The following is a 14,747-nucleotide window of genomic DNA, read 5'->3' as shown; positions in this document are numbered from 1 at the left end:
TGAATACCCGGGACTGATCTCCTTTAGGATGGACTGGTTGGAGGTCCTTGCAGTCCAAGGACTCTCAAGAGCCTTCTCCAACACCACAGTTCAAAAGCATCAATTCTTCGGCTTCCTTACTTAGTGACAGTAAATTTAAAGTGGGATTCATTTAAAGCACTTAGCATAGCCCCTGGTATCTATAAAGCTCTTAAAAGGCAGCTTGTACCAGTTAAACTCAGATTAATATTAGTGTAGAGGAAGGTCCACAGGTTCTATTTTTTAGCATGTATGTTTTCTGTGTCATCAACACGGATGATTTATTCATTTTAAAAGTGATCTCTCGACACCTGTACAGGGTGTCTTCTGGGTCCAGGACTGTTTCCTTTCCCAGGTTGACCAGCTTGGTTCTTTTTTATAAACTGGGAGACTACCATTGTCTCTAGAATGAGACTAGTATTTCTACCACCTCCATCACTCTCCCACTCCTAACAATTATTGTTTTTCTCTTTACTGAGCATTTTTTGTTTGTTTTGGATGTTTTTGTTTTTTGAGGGGGAAAGGGGGAATTGGCAACAGAAAGTAAGTGGTATAACAACTAAAAGGCAGAAAAAGCCCTTGTTTATTGGAATGAAATGGAGGAATTCTAGCAGGGGCTGCTGATCAGCTCCTCTGCCTGAGACTTGAATGAGTATTTTGATATGTTGGAGGGAATTGTTTTCCTAAGTTCAGGGCTGCTATCTCTGGCTTGTATTTAGTTGCCGCAGAAGCTAGAGACTAGAGGAAGGGTGGAAAGAGCATCAATCTGGGCAGACTTTTAAAGAGTTGACATAAAGGAAAGTGAAAGTCAAGTCGCTCAGTCGTGTCCGACTCTTTGCGACCCCGTAGACTGTAGCCCACCAGGCTCCTCCGTCCATGGGATTCTCCAGGCAAGAATACTGGAGTGGGTTGCCATTTCCTTCTCCAGGAGATCTTCCCGACCCAGGGATCGAACCCAGGTCTCCTGCACTGCAGGCAGACGCTTTAACCTCTGAGCCCCAGGGAAGAGTTGACATAAGCATTTCATAAAGGATTTATAAAGCACTGATACAGTTTAAAAGAAGAGTTCTGAGGACAGATGTACAGTGAAGATAAAACTATGGATTATTTTAAAATATCAAAAAATCAAAATTCCTCATGAGACTGTCAGTCATTTTCTGTCATCAGTTAGTATGAAAAACATCATTAGCAACATATAACGGTGGTCAAGTAGATCTGATTTTGCAAATATGAAAAACTGTAGGCAAAATACTAACTGGAGAAGGATACAAGTTATGCAACAGGAAACTATATGGACGGTATTTTTTTAAAGAACCATATGTTTATTCTGAGCACGTTTTTTTTATGGTTTGTCATTAGTTAACTTCTAGGATTTCCACTGTATACAAAGGCACAGGGAACATTCCCGTGCAACATTCTTGTGCACTTCGGTAAACATGTGTTTAGGTTAGCTTTACAGAAGTAGAATTGCAAAATTTAGGGAGTACATGTATTTTTCATTTTGAGAAATAATTCATTTTGAGAATCTTTATAAAAAATCAAATACCAGATTTAAATCCATAATTTTGTATGGATAAGGCTGGAGAATTGAATCTAATTTTCCATTCCAGATTCCAAGCCCACTTCTCCAACCATGACTTCAGGACTAAGTCATCCAGGTTCAGTGGCTGAGCTTTTTTTCCATCTACACTTATTTATTCATGTCCTTCTTTAAATTGTTCTACATAGCTTCTGAAATTTCTTCAGTGTTTGTGGGTTGTACCTTCTTTTTTCATTCTGATTTTGTTAATTGGGGCCGACTTTTTCTTGATGATTGTGGCTATGTGGCTGTAAACTTCCCTCTTAAAACTGCTTTTTGCTGCATCCCATAGATTTTGGATTTGTTTTCTTGTTTTCGTTTTCTCCAGATATTTAAAAACTTTCTTCCTTGATTCAATCAGTGATCCATTCTTGTTTAGTAGCATATTGTTTAGCCTCCACAAATGTGCTTTTCTGTTTTAGTTTTAAGTATAATCACATCGAATCCATAGGGTTATTCTGACACCACACTAATGATAAATTTGCTTGCTGTACCACAGAATATTGTCCTAGGAAATGTTACTGGACAAGAAGTAGAATGCTTTGGTATTGAATATAAATTTATAATATTTTGATACTACTTTTAATGACAAACATTAATGTAGTTTATATAAGGAGAATGAAATTATAAGAGTTTTTGTACAAAGTGAAAAAAATCAAAACCTGTGAACTTAGAGGACATTAAGCTCTATTGTTTTTTCTTTTTTTTTTTTTAACTTGCATTTTTTTCCTTTTTTCTAGGACATCCCCCCCGTCCTACTGATGCATCACCCCCTAACGGTGCTGAGGGTTTAGGTATTATTTTGTTACTGATTATAACTCTGTGTCATAAGGCCCTAGTTTTCTATGTGGAAATATTACCATTGTCTATAATTAGAGAAGAAACAACATGTTAAAAATTGGTGATAATTGTTCAGTTTGTAGTTGTAAAATTGCATGTTTTAAGGAATTTTAAAGGTGCAGATCCTATGACATATTTAAGGGGTACTTTTAGACACATGTAGATAATACAGATTTTAGGAGGGTGCTCAACTTAGGATACCTAATAAATAAGTTTACTTTTTAAAATAATAATATGGCTATACGTAGTCTAACACATATAACATTTAAGTTATTTTCCATGTAATAGTTTTACTTTATAATGGCAATTTGTAGATGAATTTTCTTTCTGTTGGTACCTTGTGAACAAAAGGCTTGAAGTACTAATGTTGGATTAGTTTTTCTATACAAGGGTGGGGTAGCACACTTAATGTTTGCACACGTAGTTCACACAGTATGTGTTAGAGAACTTGATGGAAGTATAGTTGTGGCAGTTACATGAAGTATAAAGACTTACTGATAAGGAAATGAAGAAAAATAGTTTATTATTTTTAGACTAGTTTAGTTATACTATTTAGTCCTTTTATAAAATGCACTTTGGGCTTGTTATATTTTCCCTGTGAAAACTGTGGTCACACTGGCACTCTGCCAAGAGAATCCAGTGCCATCTCAGGATGTTTACATTCGATAATGTTTATGGAATAAAAAGCAGAGCTGTACATGACATTGTATGCTGTGTTACCTGCTGTACGTTATAGATAATAAAAGTAATGGCAGTTTAGAAGCAGAGGTGCCAGTGACCAGCGTTTCTAAGAATTAAGATTTGGTGGTATATTCAGTGCCCTCCGGAGAGTCAAAAATGCATGTTTACGCTTCTGTGCCTAGTGTTATCATGTGCCCTGGTGTTCCCTTTACAGTCTTAATTTGCATTACTTTCAGCGAGTCTCCCTAGGGAGTTAGGGCCACGTCTTCATCTGGGGAGAAAGTGGGGTAGGAGCTGTGGTGATATGATGAAGACTCTTGATGGGTTCAGATTTATCCCACAGACTTCAGGGAAAAATAGACGTTAAATGTCTAACTTAAAGTCATAAGTAATGAAAGAACTGAATGTCGAACTAAACCATCCATAGTTGGATACTCACATTTTAAAAACTGTTTGCCTCCAAACTAGTGAATTCTAATTGTTAATCTTCACTAAATAACCTGACATGGTAGCCAGAGCAAACAGCAGTGAAAAGTGAGATTCCTTATTAAGAATGTCACAGAGTTAGTGTCCTGACTCTGGAATCTGATCAGAAGGGTTCTGTGGTGCAGATAACCTGGAAGCACGAGCAGTTGTGCTTAAACTAGATTGGCAGGTTTGTTTCTCTGTAGTTACGGATGGTCTGGTGAAATTAAGGTGCAGCCGCTCCTAGGAGATCCCAGATACTCACTTATCTCCCAAACTGTTTTCATTTTTCACAGGTGCAGGATACATCGTGCTCGTCATTGTTGCTGTACGTAAGTGTCAACAAGTTTGATACCAATGGAATCAAAACATTGCTCTGAAGAAGTGTAGTTTTGTGTTTTTTTTTAAGGGTTTTTCAGTATTTATAGCTTTATAGCTTGAAATTAAGTAAAACAGGAAAACCTGACTTTTTACATAATACACTACCTTGTATTAGTATTACTCTATTCCTGTCTATTCTGCCTGTCCACATACTAACAAACTCTAAATAATATATGTTGTTTCAAAGGTGAGTTTTTTTCATATGAGTTTTCATCCCAAATATGCTTTGGGTAATTTTATAAATTAATCAAGAATTTCTCTGACTTACTGTATACTGTTTAATCCAAAGAATACAATATACTGAAGAGTCCAAATGGAATAGAAATGTATATGTGCTTAAATTAGATACCATTTTCTGGCCATGGGTATCTGAAAGCCAAAAATGAAAGCGTTAGTCACTCAGTCATGTCTGATTCTTTGCAACCCCACCAGGCTCCACTGTCTGTTCTAGTCCAGGCAAGAATACTGGAGTGGATTGCCATTCCCTTCTCCAGGGGATGTTCCCAACCCAGGGATTGATCCCAGGTCTCCTGCATTGCAGGCAGATTCTTTAGCATCTGAGCCTCCAGGGAACCTCTGATCAGCATTCATTTTCTTCTGCTAGATTTTGAGTCTTGGCAGCGATTTTTCCTGGTCATGTGACGTTTGTCTCCTGATTTCTCGTAGTTATTGGCGTTGGATTATTGCTCTGCCTGTACTGCTGTTTTTGCGGACAGAGGAAGAAAGGGTAAAGTACAGCATGCTTTTCACCTGTTGCTCCTTCTCACTGTTGACACTCTTTCGTGCAGTTTTCGTTTGTACTCTGTATTACGTGTTTTTTAAAAATTGCTCCTGCTTGAGTGTGCTGTGTGAATTACACATCTTCACTAAAAATGTTTTCACCTGTTTTTAATATCACTGCCATACGAATAATCTGTGCAGGTCGTGTCAACTAATTATGATGTAAGAAAAATTTCTGTGGGATTTGAGGTATAAGTGCTGAAATGAATCATGGACCGCTTTGGGGTCTTCTCTACTGTAGGCATACCCAACTTCCTAGATTGGACTAATGACCAAGATTACATATAAAATGATTCCCTGTGGAGACTTTGATAGCTGTAGTCACTGCAATTTTGATGGTGAAAGTTTTCAGTTGTCTGTATAATTTAGATAGGTAGTTGTAAGAAGCTACATAGATGTCTCCTTCAGATACCAAATCTGTTTTTTTTCTTTTAGATTTGTTATACAGTTAAACTGGAGAATTTAAAGCAACATCATTTGATTTCCCTCTTATGTTCTCTTAATTTACTAGGTTGAAGTAAAACTGATGGGGTTAAACTAAAAGTTGCTGAGAGGGTAAGATTTACAAGGAACCTCATGAACTTTGTCTTTTTATCTATAAAAATGAAATAAGGGAGAGAGTTAAAATTGCAAAAAGGTACAAATATATAATTTGTACCTTTTAAACGTCATCTTAAATTTTAATGAAGTAATTTAAAATCTAATGAAAGACTTAGAATAAAACTGGAACATAGACCAAGATTAGTGCTTTGATATTTCTCATTTTTCGTGATTTTTTTCCCTATTGCTTTGTAAATCAAACTAATAATTAAAAATGAATGGTATTAATGGCTTTATGATATTTATATTCCTTTTATTTTAATCACTGCATTTGGACTATGTAATAAAAGTACATTCTTCACTCATAAAGAGCTAAATATATATTTTTTAAATTTCTTGGTAATCTTTTAAAAATATCCACAGTGCCTTCATTTGAACCTTGAATCTTATATTTATAGAACATATAATATGCACGTTTGATTTCTCTATCAGTAGTGTATTTTTAAAACTGCATATACACAGGCGGTATAACATGGAAACACCATCAGTGAAATATTTGACAAGTCTAAAATTTGTTAACTAGAAGTAACCTCTAAAGAAAGCAGAACAAAATAGCTTTCTGCTCCTTACTGACCTTTGTAAAACATCATTACACAAAAATACAGTTTCCTAACAAATATTAGCCAAACTCTGTCTACCAGTGAATGAGTCTTTTAAAGCTAAACAAGTATCTGAGCATCACACCCCCAGGTTAAGGTACCAGGGGCATTAGAGTTCTGAGATCCCATTTCTAAAGAGTTCCCCAGTGAGGCTGCTGCTGCTGGGCCTGGAGGACACTTAGAGAAAGCAGGGTGTAGACTGTTAACAATGTGCCCATGCTCTTTAGCTTTGAAGAAGCACCATCAAGCTTATTGGGAAATGGTTCACCTGTTCAAGACAATCAAGTGAATTGTTTAAAGACTCCACATTTTTGTTGCATGCCTTTTTAAAAGAATGTGAAGTAATACCTAGCTTTAGTTTGCTTTTCTTTTAAAGAGGTAATTATTTTTATTATTGATACATTTTTTGCACTATTGAATGTCCATTCTCCCCCACCCCAAATTGCTTTCATTGCTTTGGAAACTCCCTTACAAGACTGTAAACTATATGCAGTTCCTTCTCTATTTGTAGGGATAAATCTGGAAGCAGGATACCAGGCGCAAGAATTGCTGTTAATGGGAGTTCCCTGGTAGTCCAGTGGTTAGAGCTCAGGCTTTCACTGCCTTGGGCAGGAGTGCAGTTCCTGGTTGGGGAGCTAAGATCCTACAAGCCTCAAAACAAATCAAAAACACAAATTTGCTGTTAAAACTTGATACAAAATGGATTCGATATGAACTTGTATTTTCGATAATTTGGGAACACAGTTACCCTCCTACAGGATTTATACCAAAGCATGAAAATAAGTAGTTTTTTTTGTGGAGGGGATCTTAGGTCCTTGACCAAGGATCAGACTCAAGCTCCCTGCATAGAAAGAGCAGAGCTTAACCACCGGGGAAATCCCCTAAGTAGTGTTTTGTTTTGTTTTTTTAAAGATCATTAAATTATGAAAAATGGCCACAAGGTTAAAGCATTTTGCTATAGTTTTCTGTTTCTTAGCTCTCAATGAAGAAGAGGATAGGGTCCCAGGTGAGCTGACAGGCTCCATGTGCACACGCCTTCCTTTTCCCGCACAGCTTCCTTTCCTAACCAGCTCTTCTGCCACACTTTCCAGACTTGGATCCACAGCCCTTCGCTCTCTCCTTTGCTCCTGCCCAAGTCCTGTTTGCATGTCCTGACTATGTGGTTCCAGATGTCTTTTGTTAACATGAATGTTTTCAATTATTTGTGGTGAATATTTTTTTTTCATAAATGGATCATTTTTCTCTGCTTGGGTTAAATCATCACGGGATAAATGAGAGTTTGCTAAGTTCAGTAGAATTATTGAAATAATTTATGTATTTTAGTAATAGTAACTAAATACCTTTTTTCTTTTTTTCCATTAAGTATATTTATTACTTGTGCAATTGTAAACTATGTTATCTTAATAAAGATTGATCGAGAAATGTTGTAACTTTTAAGTTGTCTGCTTAAATGCATCTTACTGAAGCTTTTTTGGATATACTGTAAATGGTAAATCCAGTTCAAGTGGTGAAGTGTAACGACACGGTCCAAAACTTGAATGGTCAAATTAACTTGAACATTTTTCTGCCTGGTTCTCAAATTCTTAACCATTCAACAAAGGCCTTAAAATTTTTAAGCAAGAATTAGTAAATAAAAAAGATTTTGTAATTAGTTGAGAGAGCATATTTACAAAATTTAGATCCATCCTAGAAAAATGGGAAGTCATGTAATGCTTTATAGAGGTCTTCCCTCAGGTGGAAACAGTTGTGCACAAGAAGAAACTGTCCTTGATGCAAAAGATGCATCTGAAAATGGAGGATGTCATGACATCAGTTTCTGAGACAGTGTTACATGGGATTAATACAGGCCCCATGTATCGCCTCAAAGGCTGTGCTACTGGAGACCAGGACCGTGTCTCCCCATACACTCTCATTCTGAGAAAACGAGTGTACATTATTCACTTGAGACTAGGCGGTTTCAGAAGTAAACAGATTATATGCAAATTTAGAGTCTGTTTACCTGCTGTATGATCTATAAGACCGCAAGGGTAAAGTTGCTTCTTGCACCAAATTCTTGGTTCAACTTCCTAATGAGAATCAGGAGAGACATAGTGTATGGGCCTAATTGTCAGCTTTACTTCCCTTCTCCCCCCTCATTGATTTTATCCCATTTTTATGCCACTCTTGCTTCCTTTTGGTGTGACCTCACTATTTTATTCAACACTTTCCCCTTCCTCTGTTCAGCATATACGTAACTGGTGAGAGCCACAGACAAGACATTTTATTTCTCTCTGAGAAGAGATGAGAGAAACGTTTGCTTTTATCATTAAAAGGTATCTGCTTTTTGTTGCATTTCTTTTCAGAGATGTCCTTTCTTCTGTAAAATATTTGATGAACATTTAGATATCGATATCCTGAGCTGAGCTAAGTAGACAGTAGACAGCAAGGAGGACATTTGGATTCTGGTTCCCCTTTGTGAGATTATTGATATTTATATTTTCTCCTTCCCTGTTTTAATGTAAAATAATAAGCACTGACAGGCTTTTGCTTTGACATAGGCACCAACAGAGAGTAATGACCCCTTGACCTTTGGTCAGACTGTGACAAGTGTTTTATATAGCCATTTCTTCAGGACTGTTGTGGTGAGCAATTCAATAGTTAGGCCTGTCAATGAATCCTTGAAGATCACTATATTCTTCTATTTGAAGTGAATAAATACACTTTTTTTTCCCCCTAGTAGTAGTGGAATACTTATTTTCTTAAATAGAAATGCATTATATGAGAAGGATAAATAAGCATTTATATAAACCTAAAGAAACAACTCAGCTCTACCTTCTAGCAGCTGTAAATCCAAATCTGGGGGAATTTTTTTAGTCTAATGGGAAATAATCAGATAGTCGGTCCACTTGAAGTTCACTTGTAGGTTTTTTATTGACAGAAACCAAACTACATTTTATGTAATTTTGGTAAAGAATTTCAGTTTCAGCTTGTAAATATTAGTTCTATAAAGGCATTTAACTGTTTCCCTCAGCCACTATATTTTTAGCATATAAAAAATAAACCAGCACCAACAAAAATCCTCAAATTTGATGTGAAATGCATTCCCTTTAGCCGTTTAATCCCCTCTATCTCTGGCTCTGAATGAAATGAACTGGAAGTTCTTTTTCTGCCTGAGTGTCTCTGCATAGCTAGGAAGAGAGTAGATAGACTTCCACACTCACGTGCAAGGCACTACCCTAGGTGACAGTCATGAAGTTGAGAGCAGATTCCACAAAGACCAGTAAGATGGGCAGTTCCTTAGTAAAAGCAGAGCCATGTCTTTGATCACAGGGGCAGAGGGGAAGACAAAAATATACCAGCTACCCCGCCCTATGTATCTGCTCAGTTCTCTAAGGAGTCCTTTGAGGCTCCAACCAACCAGGAAAGCGGTTTTCAGACAATCCGTGAGCTTCAAATTGTCTGTAAACACTTGAAGTTACCTTAGTGAATGCTAAAGCTAATATGACTTATAACTGTAAGTACTAACTCACTTTCACATTTTAATCATCTTTAAATAGCTTGAGGTTATATCCAATGAGTTGTTTCTTTAACTTTATGTAAATGCTTATTTATCCTTCTCATATATTGGATTTCTGTTTAAAATTCTATTTAAGAAAATAAGTGTTCCACTACTATTAGAGAAAAAAAAAAAATAAGTGTATTCACTTCAACAAATAGCAGAATACAATGGTGTTGGAGTATTCAGTGAGAGGCCTGACTGTTGAATCGCTCTCCACAGCAGACCTGAGGACACGGCCATGTAACAAGTACCGCGCGTGGCAGCGCCGGCTCATAGTGAAGCCTCCCCTCCAGGGGAATAATGAAGTCTCCGGCGTTCACACGGTCAGCTCTTCATGAGGCAGGCACCCGAGGGTTCGCTGGGCGGGCACACTGTCAGTAACCGGCGCGTCCGCGTTCGGTTGTAGTCTGTCTGCTGTAGTCCGGTTCCGAAGCAGGAGTGGAACTGCGTTTCCCAGCTCCAGAGCCGGTGGTCCTGAGTGGCTGCTGCGAATGTCAAAACTGGCTCCTCCTACGTAAAGTGAGCTCGCGTGCACAGTTTACACATCAGAGTCAAAGACTTCATGGGGAAAAAATGTACAACCATGGATGTTGGGTTACGTAAACTATATGAAAGTTAATTTTCTTTTCCCTTTTTTAACATGGCTTCTAGAAAATTCAGAATTCCCTGTGTGACTTGCATTATATTTCTTTGGACAGGGTTTAGAAAGATGTTCCTTGTTACCAAAAAAAAACAAACACCAAAACTGTGTGATGTGAGTTTTAGTTACTTAGGAGGCTCTAACCAGAATATGTGATTTCCTTGACAGTGAGGTGTAAATGAAGCATTATTGAACGTGAACACTCAGAATCATTACCTTTGTATAATCATCTCAGAGCTGGATTTTAAATTGAATATTATGAAAATGTGCTTCTCTCTATTCTCTCCTGTTGTTCCTAAATTAAGATAGGAGGATATTTACTAAGTATATGTGACTGCCCTGTTTCTTGTCTTGGAGGAAATCCAAGCTACACTACAGAATTAGAAAAAAGAGTTTGTAGAGTGAGCCTGGTTGAACATTGGAATAACTTTAAAAAATCATGTATTTCCTAGTTCAGTGACTCTTACTAGTATGTAGCTTTTTTTTTTTTTTAATCTTCCCTATTCTAAATGGGCTTCTGGAATTAATGTATGTACTTAATTATTAATTATGTTCATCTCTGATGCTGTCTTCTTAACCTTGCTTCTTAGGAAACCAGAATGTCACAGTACATACTGTTCTATTCCCTTATAGGAAAGCAGAATGTAGCGCTACGTACACCACTTATCAGGATAAAGCAACCACTGCAACAGAACAGATGAACTGAACCGTTTCCAGGAACGCATGTACCATTCAGCCATGAAAATGAAGGAAACCTTGCCATTTGCCACAATACAGACAGACCTGAGGAGACTTTGCTGGGTAATAAGTCATGTAAAGAAAGACGTGTACTGTCTGATCTCACTTACACATGGAATCGAAAAAAACAAGCTTTCACAGAAGAAAAATGAGATTTGTCGATGTCAGCGGTGGGGGACTGGTGGGGGTGGGTTTGAGTAAAGGTGGTCAGAAAATACAAACCTTCAGTTATAGGGTGAGAAAGTACTGGGGTATAATTACAGCACAGTGGCTACCATGAGTTACTCATACTGTATTTATGTTGGCAAGTTGCTAAGAGAGTGGATCTTAAAAAGTTCTAATCACATGGAAGAAAAAAGCTTTTTGTAGTATTGACATTATCAAATCATGCTGTACACCTTAAACTTAACGCAATGCCCTCTCTCAATTTTGTCTCAATACTGAAGGAAAAAAAGTATAAAGATTATTTGCCACTTTCTTACACTGTCAGAAATAAAACTGCTAAGCGATAGCCATAGGAACATTAAAACATTTTAATGTGGCAGAAGTATAGTCACTATTCTGTAATGCTTCTTTGAAACATGTATGAATTTAGGTTTAAACACCTTGCCTGTTTTTCCTTAAATAGCACTTGATTTATGGGGTAGGTCAACATGGCATTCTAAGGTAGGGAAATGTGTTTGTTTTTTCTTCTATAAGATCTCCAAACTCAGAGAAATATATTGAAAAATGATATTACATTTCATTTGCAAAGAAAGTGATTTTGAAATCTTTTTTTGTTCAGAGGTGATTACCAATTCTTAAGGTTCATTCTTTGAGTTTCCTAACTAAGAATATTACTGGAAAATACTCTTACATTGAATAGATTAAAATGCTATTTTTAAAAATGTGTAACCTCGTGGTAATTTAGAGATGCTATTAAGTTTTTATCTGGCATTTGTTCTTCACTCCTTTTATTTATAATAAGCCAGTCTGAGAAACCAAGAATTCAGCATCAGTTTCAGGCTTCTATACAAAGTTAGAGTACTGTTAGCACCCATGGCAATAATGCCAGCTCAGGACAAAGTGAATGCTGTGGCCTTATAGTTTTCTTAAGAAGAATTCCACTTTGTTATTATTATTATTGTACTATAGTTTTTTTTTTTTTTTTTTCTTAACAATGTTGTATCTGTTTGTGCTGAAGAATTCTACTCTCTAAGAGAATTAGAATCCACTCTAAAGTCTGGCTCTAGGGGCTTTTCTCTGCCCACTTGGATAAAGATATGTCTGTCTTTACACATGTCATCAGAATGTAAGCAGTTTTGTAGGGAATAAATTCATCAGATAACCTCAGGTTGTATCAGAATCTTAAGTCTTTGTGGGCTCCTCACCTCATCTGTAAAGGGCAGAGTAAAAATGAAGCCCTGTATTTTAGAAAAGCAAACTCAACTCCGTGGATTAGCTGTAGGTCACAGAAAGGGAAGGAAAAAGGAGACAGCTCAGGGGGGGTCTGGACACTCAGGTGGAACAGACCCCAGCCCGCTTCTCTGTCCTCACGCCAACGGCCACAGAGGAGGGACTCTGCTCTGACTCAGATTTTTACAGGTTTTGTTTTACACCTTAAAAAAATTGTTTTTCTTTTTTTTTAAATTTTTTGGCCATACCTTGACACGCAGAGCTATCCAAGCTGAGATCAGACCTGTGCCCCCCACAGTGGAAGCACAGAAACCCAACCACTGGACCACCAAGAAGTGGAAGTCGTCACACTTCATAGTTAGTGGCACACACTGGGCCAAAGAAAAGCTGCCTTAGAAAGGTATGAATGAGGACTCGAGGGTGAACAAGAGTAGATGCTGTTTTTCTCCCTGAGGACATGTTTGTAAGGCCCTCTGTAAGTGGTCCTTCCCTTTGTAATCTTGGGTAAGGCACGTGGAAGATGAGTTTGAGCAGAATAAATTCAGGAATTCTGAGACAAATCCAGAGGTGAAGTTTTGCCGCACCCTTTTTATCACATGCTCTTTAAGAATCTAACAGTTTCTCAGAAGCATGGGGGTGGCTGTAGTATGTATTTCTTAAAACCTCAAGGAAATGTTTTCAACCAAAGTTTATTGTGCTTACCAAAATAGGCTTTCACAATAGTTTCCACTTCAGATTTGGTTTTCCAGTGTAACATAGTTATATGTAAGATTGAAATATGTGTACATATAAATAATGTTCTGTCTGCAAATAACTTGTCAATCACTTAAATATATGGAGAAACCATTTTTTTCTAGAAATGTCTGTCTGAATGAGAGGGAAAAGTGTATTTGAATTTAAACTTAAAACTGCAAGAGTGAATCCCCAGTGGAATGAGACGTCTCATGTCTGTATTGTTTTCTGAGAATTGAACCTTTGAGTCTGTTTAAAAAATAATATGTCATTATGGAGAAGTTTCATTTGTGATGGTGCATTTATTTCCGGAGTGTTTTACCTCAGATGAGAGTGCGCCTCTAATCGGGCCCACCTTCTGGAAGCGTTCCCCTCCCACAGTCACCCCTTCTAGCCCTCCAGTCTCAGAGCCTGAAGTCTGTCCAGGCTTCCCCCCTCCCAGCCTGCCTCGCGCCTCCCCTGCTCACGGCGTTCAGTCCCACAGTTAGCCGCAGCATAACGTTATCCTCAGCATAACGTCCATTTCATGAAGCTTGAAAACTTGCTGCACTTAATGCCCAGCTTTTCTCCACCTGCAGCACTTCACATAGCCTGCTCTCAGCCAGCCAGGCCACCCATCCTGTGCTCACTGCTGTACTCCTGGCTCACTGTTGCCTGAAGGCCTCTGGTCCTGTCTGATCCTGGGCATCACTCAGGCCCAGTTCACAGAGCCCGTCGTGTGCAGCCCCTCCTGATTCCCGCCTGGCTCTCAGCCTTCATGATTTCCTGGCCTTGAGGGAACACACACGTCTATGTGTGTGGTGGAAGACGTGTCTTCCACATCACTTTTATGCACGGGTGTAGCTGAGTAAAAACCCGGGTCCCAACCATGAAAGCACAGCATGTTTCTGAAGCACGGCTGCACTCTGGAATCCCCTGGGGATTTTTACTAATGCCTGGGTGCCCCCACCCCCTCCCCGTCATGCTGTTGACCTGGGGTGTGCCTGGGCATTAGGTATCTGTAAAGCTTCCCAAGTGACTATAATATACAGCTAAGGGAGAACCTCTGCGTTAGTGGTTCTTCAGCCTCAGAGTCCACGTCTGCATGTGAACTTGCACATACAAACTTGTAACGACAGAGGTGTTTATATCTGCAAGAAAAAAATGTGTTTTTGTAATTCAGCCTGTTAAGTCAGAAAATGACCAAGACTTGAATTAAGATCTTGTCACCCAGCTAATCCAAAGAAGCTATCTGGTTAAAAAGAAAGGAAACAATCTTTATAATGCCAACGCTGAGAATTAGCTTGGCTATAAAGAAAACATTTTGCCAAATTTTATTTACCTGTAACCTGAGATCCAACCAGTCCATCCTAAAGGAAATCAGCCCTGAATGTTCATTGAAAGGACTGATGTTGAAGCTGACACTCCGATATTTTGGCCACCTGATGCGAAGAGCTGACTCATTTGAAAAGATCCTGATGCTGGGAGGGATTGAGGGCAGGAGGAGAAGGGGACGACAGAGGATGAGATGGTTGGATGGCATCACCGACTCAATGGACATGGGTTTGGGTGGACTCCAGGAGTTGGTGATGGACGGGGAGGCCTGGCATGCTGCGGTCCATGGGGTCACAAAGAGTCGGACACGACTGAACCGAACCGAACCTGAGACTACTGTAGTATTTTTGGCTGGGCCGGGTCTTCTTGCTGCACAGGGCTCTCTAGTTGGAGGAAGCAGGGCTCCTCTCTGGTTGTGGTGGCAGGCTGCTTCTGTGGGGGCGTGGG

General features: G+C 38.6%; 1 protein-coding gene across 28 annotated transcripts in view; it reads left to right on the top strand.

Annotated features, from left to right (window-relative positions):
- The window catches only part of LOC113906936 (membrane cofactor protein), a 39,106-nt gene extending 25,838 nt beyond the window's left edge, over positions 1 to 13,268 (top strand). For 5 of the 28 annotated variants that reach the window (XM_027565744.1, XM_027565735.1, XM_027565734.1 and 2 more), the window contains 5 exons: positions 1,629 to 1,676; positions 2,338 to 2,391; positions 3,880 to 3,915; positions 4,631 to 4,691; positions 10,755 to 13,268. In XM_027565744.1, the coding sequence (XP_027421545.1) occupies positions 1,629 to 1,676; positions 2,338 to 2,391; positions 3,880 to 3,915; positions 4,631 to 4,691; positions 10,755 to 10,827 (272 nt within the window). In that variant the 3' untranslated portion in view covers positions 10,828 to 13,268. Of the gene's footprint in view, positions 1 to 1,628; positions 1,677 to 2,337; positions 2,392 to 3,879; positions 3,916 to 4,630; positions 4,697 to 5,255; positions 5,300 to 6,454; positions 7,381 to 8,166; positions 8,256 to 10,754 lie in introns of those variants that run through there. The other 23 variants (XM_027565746.1, XM_027565736.1, XM_027565755.1 and 20 more) reach the window with 12 other exon arrangements.
- The last annotated feature ends 1,479 nt before the right edge of the window (positions 13,269 to 14,747 follow it).

Source organism: Bos indicus x Bos taurus, chromosome 16, assembly GCF_003369695.1.
Source record: "Bos indicus x Bos taurus breed Angus x Brahman F1 hybrid chromosome 16, Bos_hybrid_MaternalHap_v2.0, whole genome shotgun sequence".
Taxonomy (NCBI): Eukaryota; Metazoa; Chordata; class Mammalia; order Artiodactyla; family Bovidae; genus Bos; species Bos indicus x Bos taurus.
This window is presented reverse-complemented; position numbering and strand designations above follow the sequence as displayed.